A 23,148-nucleotide genomic window follows, 5' to 3' on the forward strand; every position below is an offset into this window, starting at 1 on the left:
TAGTGAAAGGTGTTGTAAAGCTCTCATAGTCATGTTACAAGAGCTTAGAGATGTGTTGAAGTTCTTAGGGGTGGTATAAATATGAGTGGCATGCTAAGAAGGGCTGCAAATCTTACGAGAAGGCCGCGGGGTGTTGCAAGGTTTGTGTACATTACTAGAGGGAGATGATGCATGTTGCAAATCTAAGAGATGGTTTAAGGGGTTCTCCATAGCTTGATGATGGTTTAAAGGGTGCTCAAAGGTGGGTTGAGGAATCTACCACAAATCTTAAAGGTGGGTTGAGGGATGCTCTGCAAAGCTCAAAGATGTGTGAAGGGGTGTTATACATCTTTGATGTGGGTTAAGGGGTGCTACAATGCTCAAATTTGGAATCTAAAGATCATAAGACATATCAAAACTAGAAGAAGAGTTTTAAAGGTGATGAACAACAGAAAAAAACACGAAGAGATCAACTACATAGGAGAGGAAGAACTAAGAGAAGGGAAGCAAATGTGGGAGAAGGTTGGGGGCTACAATTAAAAGGTGAAAGGGGGCTATGGAAGGAGCTAGAGGGAGGGAAAATGCAATAAGCTATGCGAGAAAAGGAAGAATAGCACGTTTTAAATCTAGATTCTACCACTACAAGGAAAAATAAAAAAGATAGTTCAAATACACGAATCTTTAACCTAGGGACAAGGAACCCAACTTTTTTAATCCATATAGCATCCACTATTGTTTCCCCTTCTAATACTCTACCCAAGTTGGATTATCCTTAAATTGGATATCTCATCCTTCTTCTAATGTCTCCACAAAAGCACAAGGGTGTGAGAGCTTAAATTTATCTGTTCTCCTCACATGAGTGATACGATATCTCTCTGCATCTTTGCTACTATCTAGTTCGAGTATAAGTTTTTTGTTATTAGATCCTACTATTGTCTGTATAAATTGCTCATATATTGCAACTAGAAAATGTTTTTATCACAATGGATTTCTTCTACAATGTGCATGTGTGTGCATGGTTGTAAAAGCTAAATTACTACATTGATATTGTGACAAATATTTTCTACATGCAAAACATGCCTATTACACGTCATGAAAATTGGAGTGAGAACACATAACTCTAATAGACCTTTTCATTCAAATACCTTTGAGAGGAATATAAACTAAAGTGCTTAGTACATAATGGATAATGAATCACTTTAAATCCTCCTTTTTAAACGTAAGTTTCTCACCATGGACCTTAAATAGTTTAAAATGAGCTTGCATAAAGGTGTTACAAAAACTTCATAAGATATTATCAACATCTCATATTAGTAAAATTTACAAGAAGAAAGTAAAAGAGACCATTGTCAAAGATATTGTTCATATATTCTCACACGATTCTCATCCCACCACAGCCTCGCTTGCACCTCCGTGAATTTTTCTCGGCTGCAAACATTCAATGAATCTAAGCATTCCAAACTTTTTAAAAAAGTGAGGGAAAGAATTGTAAGAAAAGTGATATAATTATACTAATTTTCATTGTTATATGGACTTTAAAAGAAGCGTATAATAGTCTATTTGATAAATAAAGCATAAAAAACTAAAATCTATTACTAGAGATAATTTATATAACTTCTCCTCTCTCTCTCTCTCTCTCTCTCTCTCTCTCTTCAAAACCAAGTGACAGTGTCACACGCAAAACATCCACCTCAAAAGGGTGCCATTGTAGCTATTTCATTTTTAAGTAACCTTTTATGTTAAATTAGATTTTCCCTCTCTTTAGATGGATAGAGCCAAGGATCCTTGGAATGTTCCTAGTTTATTTTTAAATGTGTGGGTAAGTGTGGTGAAGGGTACCATCACACATTGTACACTGTCTTTAGATCCTAAAATTTATAATATGGGCTCAAACTAATATAGTTAATCGTCGTAAAATCATTTTAAGCATTGACTAGCTATGTCAAATAGTTTCCATTCAAACTTATTTCTTTAGGACGATGATGACTTCTACTTTCTCATACTAGGCTAATAGAAGTATCGTTCCAATGCTTGCATAGTAGAAGAAATACCTCTATGCCCTACATAAGGCGATGTATGTGACTCTTATTACTTTTTGCCTTAAATCCTTGGTTATGCATAACTATGTATCCAGCATCAAATATCTCTCTTTCAAGGAATAGTGATTAACTATCTAACCATCCTCTAGCTTCCAACGCATAATCCCACCAAATCCTCATCATGCACATGCACATAGTGATCTATCATGGAATCCAATGGTCACTGAATGTACCTGTGGTCTCCTAGATAGAGAATTTGCAACTATATTCTTCTTTCCAACAAGTGTATGGATAATTTGGAAATGAAACATGGACAAAAAGTTTGCTCACCTCATATGCTTCTCCAAAAGCTTAGCTTCGGGCACAAAATATCTTAAACTTTGATGATCCATCTTCACCATGAAATCAACCCCAAGAAAATAATGCTTTTGTGAAGTAAGAGCATGAATCATGGCTAGAAGTTCTTTCTCATAAACCTGTAAGTGGTTCTTCATATGTTGCAACCCCTGGCTCTCAAAGGCAACCACATGGCCTTCTTGTTGCAAATTTGCCCTTATAATCCCCACTTGCATCCCATTCCACCACAAAAGGTTTCACTAGGTCTGGAATGACCAATACCAGTGTAGTAGTAAGCTTCTCCTTCAATAGGTTGAAGGCATGTCTCTGATGCTCACCCCATCTGAACACTACTTTCTTCTTGGTTAGATCATGCAATGGAGCAGCAGTAATGGTGGCAAAGTTTCTAATGAACCTCCTGTAATAGGAGCATAACCCCAAGAAACTGCACACTTCATGTATGGATTTCAATTTTGGCCAATCCTTAATTTGCTAGATCCATCCGCACTCCTACCTTAGACACTATATGTCCAAGGTAGTGTATTTCTTCTAAGAGAAACTCCCTCTTCTTTGATAAACAACTTGTGCTCCTACAACTCCTAAAATACCTTAGCTAAATGTTTTTTTTGTTCCTCTTTGGTCTTGGAAAACACAATGATGTCATCAAAGAAAGTGCCTGCATACTTTCGATGTGGTCTAAAGATCCGATCCATCATGCGGTTGAAGGTAGCCAGAGCATTTGTGAGTCCAAAAGGCATCACCAAATACTTAAACAATCCAAAAGTGGTATGGAGGGTAGTCTTGTGAATATCTTATGGTTGGATCCAAATTTGATGCCAACCACTCTTTAAGTCAATCCAACTAAAGAATGTTGTGTCTTCCAGCAATCCAATATAACATCAACCCTTGGTATAGGAAACTGATTCTTGATTGTAATCTTGTTCAATGCTCTATAATCCATGTACATTGATGTAGAATGAGTTATCCTTCTTTTGCACTAGAAGCACTTTGGTGGCTTGGTCCTCTTCTTGATGGTGAGTGCTTCCCATTTCTTGAAGAAAAAGCAAAAAGTACCACGTCGTGTAAGGATCGTTATCCCTCGTAGGAGACAGACATAGCCTTCATTTTGATACCACTATAACAAGCCTTTGTAAGGGTTGTGGCACAAGTACTCAGCTTATCTTTAAGGAAACAACAAAATCACATGTGAAATCTTGAAAAATTTTGATAATAAACAAAAGAGAGAGTAGAGAGAGAAGACACCACATTAGGGGTCGGAATAGCCTTAGGCCGACCCCTTCTGATAAAACCCCTTGGAGGAGTCTTGAGTACAAGTTCTTAGAGCTAGAGTTCATTCTCGTCTTTTTACATGTCTTAACAATGAGAGAATCGTTGAATTTATAGTTGTTCCCCAAAAGCACTTGAGAAAAGCACTTTAAAACTCACTTATATTCCAAAAAGCATTTGAGTCTAGGCATAGTAGGGTGTACCAAAAGCACTTTAAAACTCACTCATAGTCCAAAAAGCATCTGAGTCTAGGCATAGTAGGGTATACCAAAAAGTAATACTTTTTGGCCATGTACTGTGATATACTTTTAACCAAAAAATAGTACTTTTGGCCATCAAGATTATACTTTTATATTTAATTACGGGTCCTTAACCTGATGCCAACCTCTCTCTCTCTCTCTCTCTCTCTCTCTCTCGATATACCACATTGATTGTGGAGCCTCACAATTCAAACTAATGATTATAGAACCTCCATAATACATACAATACATGGCAAAAAATACATACACCCTATTGTGCATGGACCCATCTTTTTAATAATAAAATCTCTTCACTCTTTAGTATTTAAAAAAGATTTTTAATCTTTTGCTTTCCAAAAGCTAGTCACATCATTCCAAGCTTGTAAGGTGGCCCTGCGCTGCTACCTTACCATGTGTGAGTGCCACATCACCATCACCACATCACTTTTTTTTTAAAAGTGTTATTCAATCTCAGAATTTCTCCTTTTGGATACAATTTGGACAACCCTCGAGTTCCAGAATACTCAATTCCCTATAGTGGAATATAAACCTTGAACATTCTCCTTTTGGATACAATTTGGACAACAACCCTCGAGTTCCAGAATACTCAATTCCCTATAGTGGAATATAAACCTTGAACATTCTCCTTTGTTCCTAGTTCCTTGGATGTCAAAATACAAAGGCCAGTGAAAAAAATAAATTTTCCTTAAGTAACTTCCTATAAATGGGGTAATTTAGGGCTTCAATTGTAACTCATCACTATAAGCTAGCTTAGATAACTCAGATGTGTACTCCTTGAGCCTTGGCTCTTACTATAAATAGTGGGTCTTGACCCACAAACAAGGACACATCCATACAAATGCAATTTAGGGGCATATAATTTGTCAATTATATATTCCTCATCAGAATAAAAAAATCTAAAAGAGACCTAATGATTTTGTCATTCCTATAGACAACAACCACAACAACTAATGATAGTTTTATGTTGTTTTCATTATGCATAAACAATATACTTATTATACATTCTTTGGGGTATTCACTCTTGCCAATAGTTATCATTGTTCATGGTCATGCATGTCCTATTATTTCTTAAGTCCAAGTATTTTTGGGGTTACTAGTGCATGTCCTATTATTTTCGAAGTCCAAGTATATTGACTTTGCATTTTGGTGAGTATATCCTTGAGCTACTCGAATAGGACATTAGCCTTAATCTTATTTTACTATTAGATTTTCATTTTGTCCAATCGGGTGATTGATCACCTTCTCTGAATTTTCCAAGTTCTTTCTAAGATTTTTTTCCCATGTTTCAATAGGTTCTTCTCATTCAAGATGGGTTTGTTAACCTATCTATGGGGGGTTATCTATGACAATCCTACACAGAAGGTTTTCTTTCCATGTTCAAATAGGTTTCTCTCATTTAGGATGGATTTCTTAACCTATCTATGTGGTGTTGTCCTTGCTAGACCTCGATTCCAAAATAAAAATGCATTAAGCCCAAGGTCTATTATTTCGAACTCTTGGCTTAACACTTCCTTTTTTGGTGAGATATTCTTTTCATAGTTCCACATTAAGAGAGGTCATCCATATAAAGGATGATGATCATGTACTTCCCCTACTCACAGAGTAACTCATGAGATTTTTGAAAGACCAATACTTATAAAAAGTAACCATTAATTAGCTTTTAAATTGCTTCAGGGGAGTGTTTCAACTCGTCTAGTGACTTTTTCAATTTTCAAAGTTTATCTTATGTGAACATGGAATCTTTAACCCTAGTGGCTACACCAAATACACCTTCTCCTTGAGTAATCCATCCAAAACAATTGATTTCACATCCATTTACATGATGGGAACCCATCCTATGCTGCTAAAGCCATGATTATGTGAATTATGGTCAATCTAGCTATGGCGGTGAATGTCTCCTATGTCTCCTCAAAGTCGAATCCCTGAATAGAAAACCCTTCACCCCATGAGTTGTGCCTTGTAGTTCTCTAATGAGCTATTAGATATGTAATTAGCCTTATACAGTCACTTGGTGCTATTGATCTTGGGTATCTTTGGACAATTCACAAGGTACCAAATGTAGTTCTTCATGACGAGGTTTTGCTCTATCTACATGGGTCATACTTTATCTTCATGGCTCCCATCTAGTTTGGTTTTGCTTGCACCTCATCTAAACTCACATGCTCCTAAACCTTCATTATCTCTGCTAGAAGTGCATAATTGATAATGTTATCTTGAGACCTCTTTGATTTCTCTATTCTCTTTATCTGTTATTTAGTTGGCTTCTTTGTAGTGGTTGGTGGATTCTTACCATCTACGAGTTACTTGATCTATTTTAGTATTGGCTATGCCCTCCATGGTTTAGTCACGCCATCTTCTTTATCTTTAAATCCCACCTACTAAGAAATGGGTGCAAGCAACTCTTTCACCTTCAAAGAGGGAAGCCATGATCCATTAGGTCGAGTGGTTGTGTCTGATGGATAGTGATCTCCTCAATGTTTGGCGCTGTTGAATAAAGTGGAACAAGTCCCTCCTCTATATCTATTGGGGTTGTTACTACATCCCAAAAGATTCCCTTGCCACTTTTTGGATTCCACTTGGTTTTGTTTGAATCTAGATCATGCATAAAATAGTCACTCCTAAAAGTTTTAAAATATGCAATTGACGAAGTAGGAAAGTTAGAGAGCCATTCCCTTAGCTTCTTAGTGTGACTCCTCTTGAGAATGTGCACTATAGTGCATTAGGGGAGTTTTAAACCTCAAATGGGCCAGATTAAGAGAGTGCTTATGGCCTAATTTTAGGGGATTCAAAATAAGGTCCAAAAACACCATACTACATACTACATTCCAAAAGATGCACTTGTTGCTTTTTGGATCCCACTTGGTTTTCTTTGAGCCTAAATCATGCATAAAATAATCACTCCAAAGTCTTGAAATATGGAATTGATGGAGTATGCATGTTAGAGAGTCATTCCCTTAACTGTTTAGTGTAAGTGTAACTCCTCTTGAGAGTGTACACTATAGTGCATTAGGGGAGTTTTCAACCTCAAATGGGCCTTGTAAGGAATGTATTAAGAGAGTTCTTATGTATTTATACCTAGATGAATCTAGGAACATGCCCAAATTCACCTTTTGGGAACGCGCATGTTATATACTCATGGTAATCAACCCACAAGACTATATATATATATATATACCTAGATGAATCCAGGAACATGCCCAAATTCACCTTTTAGGAACGTGCATGTTATATACTCATGGTAGTCAACCCACAACACTATATAGCTATCAGCTCCATTATGCATAGTATGGACTAGATACTACAACATCCCCACTGGCGTTATTAGTGCCCAATAGTGGGTGTAGAACAAGATACAAAGAATTAGCACAATATCAACTGGTCGCAACTCGGACGAAAACTTCACAATGTGAAATCTGCATGTCCGCTAATACGACTGAATTATATACCTAGATGAATCTAGGAACATGCCCAAATTCACCTTTTAGGAACGTGCATGTTATATACTCATGGTAGTCAACCCACCACAAGACTATATAACTATCAACTCCATTATGCATAGTATGGACTAGATACTATGATATCCCCACTAACGTCCTCTATGCCCAATAGTGGGTATAGAACTTTGTATCAAGATATGCTCTCACACACGCACTCCACACACACACATAAGAGAATAAATTCACACAAAGCCCTTCGTACTAAGTTTCTGTCAAACCTCCGGAGATGCAGGGCAGACTTAGCCATAATGAAGCCTAGCACTAAGGGAAGTAGCAATAGAAAGAATTAGTACAACAAATAAGTAGTTGATAGGGCAAATGCACTGCTAAAGATAGAAAGAATTAGCACAATATCAAATGGCCGCAACTCAGACGAAAACTTCACAGTGTATCTCCATGTCCGCTAATACGACTGAATTATATACCTAGATGAATCCAAGAACATGCCCAAATTCAGCTTTTAGGAACGTGCATGTTATATACTCATGGTAGTCAACCCACAAGACTATATATATATACATATATACATATATGTATATATGTATATATATATATGTATATATGTATATATGTATATACATATATACATATATAGATATACATATATACATATTATATATATATACATATATACATATATAGATATACATATATACATATTATATATATATACATATATACATATATAGATATACATATACATATATATATATATACATACATATATATATATACATACATATATATATATATACACATACATATATATATATACACATATATATATATATATATATATATATATATATATACCTAGATGAATCAAGGAACATGCCCAAAATCACCTTTAAGGAACGTGCATGTTATGTACTCATGGTAGTCAACCCACAAGACTGTATGATAGAATGCTAACACATATAATAAAAAGGAGCTACCTAACCAAGCCTATAATAGCTATTCTTTATTGAACTGATTTGCATTCTTCGTCCATAAACTAGCTTTAAGAGAAGTAACGAGGCCAAAGAAGTGATCTCCATTCACGTTAGGATAAGCTTTTATCAAATCTATTCCTTACTCATGCAATCTAATATACTTACTATTGACATGATGTAATCCTATGTGTACAACCATTTGACAATTACAAGATAAGACATACTTCTATTAACTAGATTTCTTCTATCTTCTCTTATGAAATTCCCAATAAATCGAGCAATCTAATACACTTACTATTGGCATGATGTACACCCATTTGTATAACCATTTGACAATTATACGATAAGACTTACTTCTATTAACTAGATTTCTTCTATCTTCTCGAGTGAAATTCCCAATAAATTCTCATAAATTGAGCAATTCGAACATATCATAATACCATTCTAATGTATTGACCCCAAACACAACTCCATTTTGTAATCTATCCAAAGTCTCATCTACTAATGGGAAAACTAAAGAGACTCTAGATAAATGATCTTCTTACACATACTAAATACTTGGTTTACACATTATCTTTAAATCACATTTCTACATTAGCATCGTACACCACTGTGTGAATTAACCTATTAGAGTAGGTTTAGTAAATGAGGTAAAGCAAGGCTAAATGATCTGACAAATAATGTAAAAAAGCTTATATAGCACATACTATGCCAAGTACTTCTTCTTTTATAACTGTAGAACAACACTTTTCAGGCTTGGATAACCTCTCGTTAGCAAATTAAATAAGCTAATCCTCATTGTCTGGTTTTTGTTAAGTACCAAACTAACATCTACATCCAATACATTAGCATGTACATTGAACTTCTTTTCCCATTTAGGTCACTTTAATACTAGTGCTTGAGGTAGCTTAACTTATAAGGTCTCAAAGGCTACCGTGCATTCCTATGTCCAAATATATAGGCGATCAATCCCATTTTATTAAATTATTAAAACAGGATAAGGCATTTACATAATCTCTAATAAATTATCCATGAAATCATAATTGTTTCAAAACCTCTTCTCATCGAGTTAGATTGATTAAAGAAAGCAAGTATTTGAATCCTTTAATCACTTGAACATCTACTTAAGATGACTCCTCCTCATATGATGTGTCCTAGTGTGGTAATACACTTGAATTTATAAAAAAGAGCTACTTTCTACTATTTAGACCTAGTTTTACTTCTTTATATCCATGAGTGTTTTGAGTACTCAAAAACACTAAGATCATCCAAAAAAAAAATCCTAAGAGATCCTTAGAAGGTTTCACTCACTATTCTTTGAAATGTTACAAGAGGCACTTCATAACCCAAATATGTAGTGCCAAGTTGTGTCCTTATTGCTCGAGGGGTTCACCTAAAAATATGTAAGTCTACTTCAACTAAGATTTTTAGAAAAAATTACAAAAATCTACTTACATAAGGGGGTTTTAAATGACCCATAAGTTTATAAAGAAAAAAGGGTCATTTAATTAAGTCAAAATTCACAAAAAATGGTATTTTTTAATACCCTTGGAATGCACGTTGTATGTAGGTCTTCCTAAAAGTACACCTCCTAATCTTATTGTTAATGGTAAAAGGACAATGAAGCTTTATATTGTGAAAGGGTTTAAAGTAATAGGCATCAATCTTGGGGAGAAGACTAAGGGAGGTGGAGAGAATCAAGGAAAGGTGTAGGAATTTATGGAGGATAATTGGTATGATAATAAAGGTTATATTGTATCACTTTCACAAGCATGATGGAGCGAGAGGAGCTTGCATGCATACAAAGTGTTAGGGTTTAGCTAGAGTTACCCTTTCTTCTTTCTCTCTCTTCGTCGCTCCTTAGAACTTCCACCAGTCTGACTGGACTAAGCAGCGCCCTCGCCCCCCCTCGGGTGCATGGGCACCGAGTGGAGGGGTACCCCCACTCTACTTCGAGCGCAAGGTGCTGGCCCTAGTGTTAGCGCAGGGGCCCCCACAGGGATGTAGAGGCGACCAACCCCACAGGGATGTAGAGGCGACCAAGTTCCCTCTCACCAACAGTTCCCCTTTGGCCTCCAGCAATGGACCCCAATAAATATGCCCTGACGAGGTATGACAGAATGATCGAGGACTTCATGGAAACAAAGAAGCAGTTGGAGGACTCAAGAGCCAGATTCAAGGAGATGAACTTGCTCTGCTACTATAGAAACAAGTGGAGGATAAGAATGAGGATGTCGATATGGTGCCACCGAAGGTCAACATAGCCCCTCTACTAGGTAATCCTCATTCCAACAAACCAATGGTCTGCTTACCCCCAGACATGGTATATTCTCTAGAAAAGGATGCCATGTAATCAGGAACTGTCCTACTAAATACCCTAACTTGAGACTCGGTCGGGCCAACAGAGGGCATACGCAAACTCATATGCTCTACTAGATAACCCCGCTGACATAGAGGATACTGAGGATTCTCAAGAGACCATCCAATCCACACCCCTAGATAGATCTATAATCTTAGCAAAAACTAACCAAATGGACCATGACCTAGTCAATCCTTATCAACCCTTAGAGGAGGAGCATCTGAATGACGAGCAGAACAGGGTTAACCTAGCCCTATCTAATACACAAAATGGCAATATAAATGAAATGGAGGTGGTTAAGGAACTGTAAAGGGAACACCCCTTGGTGGGATCCACCACTCCACAATCAGCTTCTAAAGGTGGCCCTAAAAAAGGTCAACTCCCAGAAAAAAGTCAAATGAAGTGCACTATACTAAATGTTAAGGGCCTAACTAACCCCTCCAAAGTCCAGTTAGTGAGGGAGTGGCTCAAAAGGCAAGGTAAACTTGACTTTATTGCCTTAACTAAAGTCAAAGTCAGTGGCCTTGTGCTGGAGAAAAGGGTCAATCCATCTCTAAGGATTATATTTGGATATACATTGTCCACACATTCGAGGCTCTGGTGGTGTTGCAATAGGTATGCACAATGACCACCAGGATGAGCTGAAGGATATACAACTTGATCTTTATGACCAGTGGGTTGCATTTGAGATGTCCACATACTCCTTTATTGGCATATATGTTGTAGGTGCCCAAGCCAATATAGCCAGAACATGGAGGACCCTAAGATTAGTATTAGAACCCATTATCTTAATGGGAGATTTCAACATGGTGGAGACCAGAGAAGACAGGTACAGATGACTGGGTTAGACCATCAAAGGTGCAGAGAAGTAGTAGGATTGGCAGAACTCCTCATACCACTTTGGGTTGTGTGACCTGGGGAACACTGGGGATTTCATATGGCAAAACTATGCCCTAGGGGAGCTAGTCAGGAAGGCAAGGCTCAACGAAGGCTATGTAAGCAAGAGCTTTTGAAATTCATTTGTGAGGTGTGAATGTAGAACTGACTTCTCTACGTGTCGATCAGATCACTACCCCATCACCCTACTGTTGGATAATTATGACAAAAAGGTGCTTAACTAGTGGTTCCACATTGACCTTGCTTTGTTCAAGATGCCTATTGTACAGGAGGAAGTTAAAAAATTTTGGGGAGATTTCTTTGGTAAAGGACTCACTCCAACCAAGGCCTGAAGTCTGGCCATCAAATCTACTCAATCCCTTTTGCATTAGAAAAGAGGTGACCAGAATTAGGAAACTAAGAAGAGAACTGCTCCGCCTTAAGCTGAAGGAGCTAGAGGATAAAGTAAACAAGGAGGACTTCTCTGTACAAAATGAGGTTTTTAGAACCAGAGCAGAGATTAGGATAGAGGAAGAGATTTCTCTTCAACATGCTAAACTCTTCTTTAGAGACTAGTGGGTAGGGAAAAATGATCTACCCACACCTAAAATGTTCAAGATGCTGAAGGTTAAACAAAGCAAGGATAAACTCCACCCTCTTAAAGACACCAATGGCATTAGTAGTTGTTCAGAGGAAGGGAACCGAAAAAGGGTCTTCCAACACTTTAACAACATATTCAACAAAGGAGGTGAGATCACAAAGGATCGAATCAAATGCATAGATATCATAGTGGCAAGCCGGGAAACCCACTATCCCAATTGGAATCTCTAAAACTATGGAATACAATCTATCAAGGGAGGAAATAAGCAAGGAAATAGACAATTTAAAGGGAAAGAAAAGCCCTGGAGTGGATGGCATGCCCTCATAATTCTACAAAACTTTCAAGGAGACCTTGTTGGACCCTCTATATATATAGCAGTTTGGCAAGAGATTGTATCCTATGGGGCTCTCCCCCTCTCAATCAATGAGGGGAGGATCAAACTCATACATAAGAAAGGAGAGAAGGATGACCTAAGAAATTGGAGACCCATCACTATGTTAACCTGTGCATACAAAATCTTTGCTAAAGCCTTGGTTATAAGACTCTCTAGCCAACTAAAAAGCTGGATCAGACAGGAATAGAAGGGATTCATAAAGGGTATGCATATCCTAGATGCCATAATTACTCTCTAGGAAGGTATGGAGTTTGCTGAAGAATCTGAACAGGACTTCAAAATTGACTTTGATAAAGCATATGATAGGCTCATTAGGCACTATGTATTGGAATCTCTCAAGCATATGGGTGCAAGCCAACACTTTAGTCAGATGGTGGATACCCTATTTGGTAATGCTACCACCCACAGTAAGAGTCAATGTCAATGGAGTGCTCTCTGAGGCCTTCCCCTTAACTAAGTCCATTAGGCAAGGGTGCCCCTAGCCCCTTTGCTTTATGCTATCACTGTAGATGGTCTGAACTGGTTGATCAAAGACACAATGGAGAAAGGTAAAATGTAGGGAATTGCCCTCTCTAATGGTCAACAACTGTGCACATAAATTTTTGGAGATGACACAAATGCAATGGTAGCAAATACTGAGCAGAGTATTAGATGCTTCTAGTCATGCCTGGACATCTACTACAGAGCTTCATGCTCTGTAATTAACCACCAAAAAATAGGTATTAGAACTCTAATTGAGAAGCCTCCAGCTTGGTTGATTCAGGCAAGATGTAACACCTTGGAAGATGGGGTGATTTTCAGGCTTCTGGGCATCCCAATGAGCTTCAAAGTCAATCTAAAATAGAGGTGGAAATGGGTGCTCAACAAAGTTGAATGCAAACTCACCAGATGGCAAAAAATGCAGCTTAATCTTGCTGGCAGAAAAATGATTATCAATCACTTCATTGTCCCCTCTGTCATTTACATTCTGAGCTGCTGGAGACCCCCAGATGTTGATCTAATAAAACTCATCAAGTTGTGTAGGAACTTCCTATGGGGGAGGGGGGGACCCTTGAATTAAGAAAGTCCCCAAGGTCAAATGGGATTGGTGTTGTATAGAAACTGGAAAAGGGGGACTAGGCCTCATAGATGTAACAAAGTTGGTGATAGAATGGCTGCTAAATGAATCATGAGAAGCTTTCTCAACCCCTAAGAAGAATCGGCCTGGCTGATTAACATGAGTACTAAAAGCAGTTCAAACTCAAAAAACACCCCAAATGGAAGAATCTTTTTCCCCTCACAACAATGGTGTGAGTAGTTTCCACATCAAACCTGTTGGGCAGCTCTCTTGTCATATCCCTTTGGTCAACATGGAATGCAGTGAAAGGGGACCTAATCCTATCAAAAAAACCTAGCTACACATGGGACCTCCATGGCAGAGACTCTATGTGGTGGCCTTCTTTGCCCCTTCCCCCAGTAGATGAGCTCTAGGCTAAGACCGCTCTTAGGATGCATAAGAAAGGTATATGCAATTGGTGGGATACTTCTTATAACACCTGGCTATCCAGAGCAAAGTTGATAAGGATTTACAATGTATCTAATGCAGTGTTAGAACTCATTGGTGATAGGATTAGCTTGTGGAGTCATACAGATTATTGGTTACTCTCTATTAGTGATTTACCTTACCCTAAAGCCTTCCAGTGGAGATCTCAGACTAACCTACTACCCATCCCTGCCAACCATAGGGCTCCCCCTGTGTACTACAAACTCAACAAGAGATGGGGTCTTATGTGGGACATATCACAATGGTACTTCCTCTTTGGTAAGCTGTGGAATAAGTATGTTGAGCCAAAGAAAGCCTGCTGGCTCATAATGCATAGAGCCAGCTGGACCCATCACAGAGCTCTTAGTATAAACACTGGGGATGGTAAATGTCATAGATGTCAAGCTATGGAGGATGACTTACATATCTTCATCCACTGTCCACAAGCCAAAAGATGCTTTAACTCTCTGGCATCTTGTATACGTGCCTAGAATGGACTGTCCCTAGGTTAGAAAAACTTGGTTTTGGAGGAAAGCATTGGGTGCTCTATTTAATACATGCAGGTGAAAGATTCATTCAGAGGAGATTGAGAGACTTGGTTACCAAGATAGCCCAGCTACATAAGAGAGCAAAGGTAAGATAGGATGACAAGCTGATCAATTCAATCCAGGATATGATGTTGTTGAGAGAGACAATAATCACCAAGGATATTATGCTGGTTAAAGCTCTTTATTTGATGTAACTCTATCTAACTTCTTAATATAAACAACATTTTCTTTGAAAAAAAAAAGGTTATATTGTATCCTAACTATTTTAGAGGGTTCAAACAAATTGTTAAATTATCCATTTTAATAGTATAACCATTCTACATCACATTTCTTCAAGGCTGCATTATTGGGATTTAATCACGTCTATGACCCACCTTAATTGCATGTGGTTTTCTATTTCAACTTGGTATCCACCAACGCCATTGTGCTAAGTAACTCCTAATACTCAATTCCCCTTTTATGGCCAGCTAAATCCAAAGCCTTTTTGCTCCATTACAAGCTATTGTTATGGTATATAGGCCTTTGTCTTTAGCATAGTGAATCCACACTTTTTTCTTCTAGGCAATCTCTATGGCAGCAATGTTATGTCCATAACACTTGTTGGTGACCTTGTAGCAACACCGAAGCACTCTCCTAGGTGGCTGCACATGGGTACATTTAAACCACAACCATTCACACACACATTCTCTTATTGCAATCTGCCTCAGAAAGAGCCTTAACAACAAGTGGCAAGCTTTCAAGCCTTGCAAGAGAGCAAAAAACATCCTCAAACCTTGTTGTCTCTTATTGTAAGTTATCCAAACCTATGTAATTTAAAATGCCAAAGGGTTCATTTATTTCATTCGTATGCTCTAGAGGGTGTTTCTATGCATTAGAAGAGTTGAACTCAAACACTCTTCTAGATGGGGATATAAGATCAAAATGATTCTCTAAACATGTTGGTGAAACATAGTTGTATTAATTAAACGCCATTGATTAGTACATAACCCCAATCCCCCCGCCCTCCCCTCTACTCTTAGAATGAGCCCTTGAGCCCTTTTATAGAGAACTGGGAGACCTTAAATAGAAAGGACATAAGTGAATGCATGCAGATAGAGAGGGCAAAGAGGGGCATCATTTCTTTGAGCTTTATCATACGAAAATGAAGCATTAGAAAAACACAACTTTTTCAAGCAGTAATCATTACATACTAAAATAAAACCTTAGAAAAGCACTCTTATTCTTAAAAAAAACTCACTCACACCAGAAAATATTTAATGGAAATGCAAAACAACATGTTGGAAAAATCAATTACATAATATTGTTGTAGGTTAAGGAGCTGACCTGAATCTGATGCGCTTGAGCTCTCTGACACCCGGTGAAGAAGAGGTGAGGGTGATGTAGACTCCGGGCTCATCCTCTTGCACCCACTCGTTGGGGGGAGGGTCCTCCTGGTCGCTAGCAGCGGACACGGCCTCGCTGCCACTGTAGTTGTGGTGGTGCTGGGCGGCCTCGCTAGCCGTTTCCCATTCCGACGGGCACGCCGACGAGTCTTCGTGGGCGCCGCCCACGTGATCTCCTCCATACATTGACACTGCCCTCACATGATGAGCACCTCCTGTCTTCCCACGTGGCTTGCTACTTTGTGACTTGTAATTCTGAAACCCCACCCAATAAAAAATCAAATAAGTAGATTCTCTTGGCCATATCTCACTTTTTTTTTGGCGTTATTCCTACAAAGATAAACTAACATACATTATAGTAATCATCATGATGCTCTCCATACTCCAGCTAATGTAATTTTTGTTCTATTCTAATTCAATTCATCGCGCTTATGGAAAAATAAATTAAAAAATATATATATAGTAATCATTCCTATCTTAAACTAATATTGAGACAAATTATTTTAGATAGTAATAATTCCTATCTTAAACTAATATTTAGACAAATTATTTGATATGTATTAATTAAATGCCACTGATGTGGCATTTAATTAATACAACCTTAGAAGATGAGTTTCCTCTCCCTCCTTCCATTCGTTGAGTGAGCCCTTTGAGACTTTTTACGAAGAATTGTGTACCTTAAATAGAAAGGATTTGGGTGAATGCATGCAAATAGAAACTATATGGGAGGTCATCATTTTATTGCCTTACATAGATAGGATTGCAAATAGAAAGCATTGGGTGAATGTATGCAACTACAAAGATATGGGGGGTCATCATTTTATTGCCTTAAATAGAGAGGATATGGGGTTATATTTCATTGACTTTTTCAAGCATTAATCATTGCATACTAAAAGGAAACCTTAGAAAAACACTCTTGTTCTTAAAAATCTCACATAATATATTTAATGGAAATGTAAAACATATTTTGGTGCCATATTAGTAATAATTCCTATCTAAAACCAATATATAGTAAGATAAACTAACGTTCTAGTAATCATTCCTATCTAAAACTATGTGGTAACATTATAGGAATTATAGTAATAATTCCTATGTAAAACTATAGAGGAAGAAAAATTTGGAGAAATACATGGAAACTTATAAACTCAGTCACAAGACAATTTTTTAGTCGGTGAGGTGCTTTCTTAACAAAAACTCACTTCTAACATCAAATAGTTGGGTTAACTTTCTAGCTTGTATTTTTGAGTTGGGTTACTTTCCAGCTTATATTTTTGAGGGGTTAAACTGCTGCGAATTAGTGTTATACTCAAGTTATATATATATGTATACACACACACACACATATTCCCAAAAGAGATGGAAGGAACCGAAAATGCTCTCTCTCTCTCTCTCTCTCTCTCTCTCTCTCTCTCTCTCTCTCTCTCTCTTCTCTCTCTCTCTCTCTCTTTCCAACAACAAACCAAGAAAATAACATTTGAATTGAGTTTTAAAATCTTCTTCTCCTCTGGAGGTATCCCATTTATAGACATGTTATTAAGCTAGGTGTAGACAATCATTGAGGTATGTTTTACATGCAAGCAATATAGGAGAGGACATGTGAAACACATGCAAGGTTCCTCTATTATTCACATGGTTGTTGAAAGCGTTCTATTGATTATGTAGTGTATTACACAAACAAAAGAGGTAAAAATACACTAATGATTTAAATGTTCTTTAAAACAATTAGACCACTTCATATTTTAATGATATAGCAGGGGGCTCTCTATAATCTCCTCTAGGTACCACTTTCATTCAATAAATCTACATTTAAATAGGATGGTGTAAGTCTTGGAAGAAAAAAGGTTTGACTTACTTATTTTAATTAAATTGAGATACCCTAACCAAAGGATGGACAAAGGATACATAATGAAGCTTTTTAATTTTCCCTCTGCACAACGTAAAAATATAAAGGATAAAAGTATTCTACTTGAGATGTCATCATCACTACATTAAGTAACCACAATAGTAATCTACATAAATGACACCAAAAAAAATTCATTGCAAAAGAGCAGATAGCATACCTCATCTTTCGACCTTGACGGTGTAGGTAGTGATCCGGGTAGCCTACTAAACTTTGGCACATTATATAACTCATGTACCTTATCACAATTCTCTGCCCACCATTGTTGTGCTTGCCATTTATTAAACATCTCACGGCTGCAAGGCCATTCGTGCTTAGAATCATAATAGTAATAGCAAACATTAGAACTTAAGGGTAACTCCAATATAACAAAGTATGAGATGACAAATTCCCATAAATTCTTGCCTTTGATTTTGCAAACATAAAGATTAATTGTGTGATATCAATGAGTAAAAGAGATATTATACATATTTGCATGTAATATGACAGAAAATGATATAAAAATGTGAACCATATGATAGCATAAAAGCTACTCTCTTGTCAAGTCTATGTTCCTCTACATTTTTCTTTTGATCTTATTTCATGGTGGTAATAAAAGAAAAAGAGACGAGCCGCCAATCATAAATTAATGGCACAAAAAGTGCAGTTATATTAAATGAACAAAAACCAAAATTTACCACTCTAAAAATGCACTTTGCCACATAAGCTCTGTCTGATAATTCTCGTGCTTTATTTTGAAAAATGATTACAATGTGAGCTTAACGATGCCATTGTTCTCTGAGAGAATGGGGGGGGGGGGGACTTTAGTGCCCTTATGTAGATAAAAGTGCCCTAAATTGATTAGTCCTACTCTAACAACACTATTGGGAGAGAGTTACAAAATTGACTTTTTGGTGTAAGATAGTCAAAGTAGCCATTGCTTCCAAGAGTTAGGGTTTGACATGCATGTTTAGGTGACTTTTTGGTGTAAATTAGTCAACATAGCCAATGATTATAGGAGTTAATATCTTATTTTCAGAAATTATATATAAATTTTAAATTTGAGACATGCTGTTAGGTGAGTTTAGCTTTAGTGGATTCAAATTCAAAGCTATGTATTAGAATGATGACTTAGTTTTTTCTTGTTCTAGATTAAATAACTCGCATTAGAAGTATTAATGTCCACTTTCTTTTAGTAGAATGGGGACATGTTTAAAGGACAACAAATTCTAGAAATATTAATGCTCACTTACTCATAGTAGTTAAAATTTTTAAGAATGAAGATAATTCAAAATTAAGTGTTGAGGGTCATTTGTTTTAATGGAATTTTATTGCAACTGCTAGGACCCAATATCTCTTCAATAATAAATTACAAAATCAAGCAAGAAGCACCTTTTTCAAAATGGGGAAAAAAAGAAGGAACATCTCAATTTTAAATTCAAATCTAAACAAAATGCTCGTATTTTGATAATTGATTGGTGGTGATGCTCAAAAGCCCTAATACAAATTTTTTTTCAAGATTACCAATGGATACTAACATAAACACGATGTTGATCTTCATAATTTTCGAGAAGGTGGAAGCTCAAGATGTCTTGAAGGTCAATAATACCCACAAGTAACATATTTAATAACACTTCCTTCCTTATCATGCAACCCAAGTTTGAAACTCTATAGTTTCTTCAATTTCTTAATTTATTCTTCATAAGATCTTGAGCCACAAGGCAAACTATACATTATGGTGATGCAAATCTCAAGATAGTCTCCATCCTTGCATTATTCTTGATAAGATCTTGAGCCACATGGCAAACTGTGCGTTATGTCAATGCAAATCTCAAGGTAGTCTCCACCCTTACATTTTTAAGAGGTGAGGCTTTAGGGCTCAAGCCTCAAGGGAAGTGCTTAAATTTGAAGCCCACTTTAGGCTTCACAAGCTTTTTTGGGCTTCTAATGAGGATGACAAATTAACCAAACTTCAAAGGATGAAAGCATGAAACCTCATAAAATTACTTTTTCATCAAATTGAAGGCCATGTATAGGGTGTAAAATCACATTGTAGCTAGGGCTTGGCTCCATCCTAAGGGCCAATTCCCAAGTGGAAAACGTGCAACTCATTTTTGGTTTTGTACTTCTCTAGCTCGCAACTCCAATAATATAAATAAATATTATTGGTCCTCAAATTTTTGGTTTTGTACTTCTCTAGGACGCCCAACTCCAATAATATACATATATATTATTAATAGTATACATATGTAGCATAAGCTTTATATAAGGTTTGCATATTAGGTTTAAAGCCTTAGAAAGCGAAAATAGTAACTTTGTTTTTTAGAGGCTAAAAGTAGCTATTGAAAAGGTAACTTCAAATTGTGCATATAGAGTTTAAAATGAAATTATATAGCGGGAAATTCAAAGACAAAATTAAAAAATTAAAAATGAAAGGTAATATATATGCCCATAAAAAGTTTTCAAAGCACCATAATTTGTGAAGCTAAAGGTAATATATAAAAATAAAAAATTAAAGGCAATATATATATATATATGCCCATAAATAGCTTTCAAAGCACCATAATTTGTCAAGCTAAAGGTTAAAACCTATCTTGATTAAGTGAAGATTAACAAAACAAGAGTTATAGAAACAAAGCAATTCAGAAGAGAGAAGTGAGGATTTACTAACCTGAATCTGATCCGTTTGAGCTCGTTTCCACCATCTTGCAAATTGACAAATGTGATCAAGATCCCTGGTTCAACCTGAGCAACCCACTCCTTCTCCACCTCATCCTCTTCATACTCTGATTTGGAACCAACAAGGCCAGACTGCACCTTTCTATTGCTCCTATTTTCAAGCATATTATTGCCCATATATCCATCATTAATTCCATGATTACTGCCATTATTAATGTTAATATTGTGCGTAGAGCATGCAATATGGTTGGTTTTCCTCCTGCTAGGAGTCCCTTTGAAGCTTTGAGGGGGTGTTGAGTACCCCGTGTTCTGTGTGCTTGACATGGAGAGCTCGGATGATGCATCCGTGATGTCCATTGCGTCTATGCAATGCCCCTCATGATTGAAGTCCTGTGCTGCACATGGCTTGCAATGCCTATATGCCCCTGCTGAAAATCTCACTGCCATCCCCTTTAGCTGCACAAATTCAACACAAGAGAGCACCATAAGCATGATTAGGGGGGTACCTTATATCATTAACTCACATTATTGTTCATTCTTTCATCATTAACAGCACCATAAACTCACATTCATGTTCATTCTTTCATCATTAAGAGCACCATTATCATGCCATGTGGGCACCTACACACTCATCCTAAGTAGTAAGGCCCCCTTCACCAAGTATATTATGCCCTTAGCAAGTTAAAACACAAAAAAATAGGTCCTTAGCAAGTTAATATTATGTCCTTATAGCAAGTTAAACACACAAAAAAAATTAAGTCCCATAAGCTTGGCTAAAGCACTTCATGACCTCACACAATTATAGCACAGCAGGCAAATTGCACCGTTTCATGCTGATGGAAAAGATTATAGGATAAAATTGCTTACAAACTCTAATTAGGTGCAAGCTTACAAACTCTAATTAGATGCAAGCTTACCTGATTTGTGAGAGACCTGACCGTCTCTCTTGTAGCAGGAGATTTTGGAGTGCAATCTTCATCCATGGATGGCTCAACAGAGGCATTAACATGCTTCGAGCAGGCAATACAGGCCAACATAATGCTTTCATACAAAAAGCAGACACAAGAGCTGAAGGTACTCACTCTCCTTCAATACCAGCAGAAGGACAGTCCAGACAGACAATTGGCTGTGAGTAGGTTAATTAAGGTGCTTACAATTGAAGAAGCAAATTGCTGCTAATCATGGCCTAATTGAGGGTATCTAGCCGTGTCAACTGCTTGGTATTATTGGACAATTCGCCCTGCAGCCACTCAGAGGATTTGTGGTGCTAAAAGCATGGGTTAAGTGGCCAAGCAAGAGTCAATATGCTGACTAAAACCTGCAGGAGAGGCAAGGAAATTATGGGAAATAAAAAATAAAAAATGCATGGTGTCACGTATGTGTGTATTTAAATAATATAGGCAAGGAAGAAGCAAGGAAATTATGTGAAATTAGAAAATAAAAATTGTATGGTGTGTCACGTAGGTGTGCATTTAAGCAATATACGCAAGGAAGAAGCAAGGGAATTATGCGAAATTAGAAAATAAAAGTGGAATATGGTGTATGGATTTGAAAATAATGTGAAAATATGAATTGGATTTAAAAATAATGTGAAGGGAAATTATGTGAAAATATGAATTGGAATTTTCTTTTTTAATTTGGAAATATATGGTGTCATATATGAGTGAATTGAAACAATATGATTTAATGAATTATTTTGAAAAAAATGTTGAAATCTAGCATTGTGGGAAAAAACAAAGGCGAAGACAGGTTTGGAATTAAAGGGGGAGGTCCCCAGCAGACGGTTTGTCGCATGTACTCCAAGGCGTCTAAAAATTTAAATGTCGGCTTGCTGCCAGCTTCCTTAATGCGGCCTGTTAGCTTTGCCAGGACTAGTGTGCTTGCAGTCAGAGAAAAAAATATAAAACAATAATCATCAAAACATATTTTAAAAAAAAGTATTTAACAGGTTTTTTTGTGTACAGTGAGTGCTCTCAAACAATTTCAAAGAATTTCGGATAATTCCTTGGCATAATTGCAGCTTAAATATCACAAGATGTATTTATAATCGTGATTAAAAGAATTAGCGTAAGTATTTAAGTTTTGTTTGTGTGTGTGCGCGCGCGCGCGCGCGCTCAAACAATTTCAAAGAATTGCGGATAATTCTTTGGCGTAATTGCATCATCAAATATGCGTAAATATCACAAATTCTATTTATAATTGTCTTCCCATCGTGATTAAAAGAGGTTAGCGTAAGTTTTCAGTATTTGCCCGATTACCAGGATCTACTCGATTACGACTATTTTTCTGTAGACAGTAGAAGCTCGGTTATAATTGTCTTCCCATCGTGATTAAAAGAGGTTAGCGTAAGTTTTCATTATTTGCCCGATTACCAGGATCTACTCGATTACGACTATTTTTCTGTAGACAATAGAAGCTCGGTTGCGTGCTGAGCACGGAACCTCGTACCATGCAAAAATCAATATATACGGTCGTGAAGTAGAAATGTAACTGGTTAATAAGCGCTCATAAACAAATTTTTAAATTTAATAAGCTTGTACATTTAGACCGTGCACATTTCAATTTGTCCATTTTACTT

At 37.0% G+C, this 23,148-nt stretch overlaps 1 protein-coding gene across 2 annotated transcripts; it reads right to left on the reverse strand.

Moving 5' to 3' along the window:
* Positions 1-1,140: 1,140 nt before the first annotated feature.
* LOC147629067 (protein Brevis radix-like 2) lies at positions 1,141-22,048 on the reverse strand. Of its 2 annotated transcripts, none has more exons than XM_086812311.1 (5): positions 21,488-22,048; positions 20,563-21,026; positions 18,073-18,208; positions 15,954-16,267; positions 1,141-1,407 (listed from the first exon to the last, which is right to left on the reverse strand). In XM_086812311.1, exons 1-5 carry the CDS (start codon positions 21,605-21,607, stop codon positions 1,329-1,331), a joined length of 1,113 nt encoding a protein of 370 aa, XP_086668437.1. In that variant the 5' UTR covers positions 21,608-22,048; the 3' UTR covers positions 1,141-1,328. The 2 variants fall into 2 exon arrangements, with proteins under 2 accessions (XP_086668437.1, XP_086668438.1); XM_086812312.1 differs by having other exon boundaries at positions 21,725-22,047.
* Positions 22,049-23,148: the final 1,100 nt, after the last annotated feature.

Source organism: Cibotium barometz, chromosome 18, assembly GCF_041138505.1.
Source record: "Cibotium barometz isolate CiBa-2024 chromosome 18, ASM4113850v1, whole genome shotgun sequence".
Classification (NCBI taxonomy): domain Eukaryota; kingdom Viridiplantae; phylum Streptophyta; class Polypodiopsida; order Cyatheales; family Cibotiaceae; genus Cibotium; species Cibotium barometz.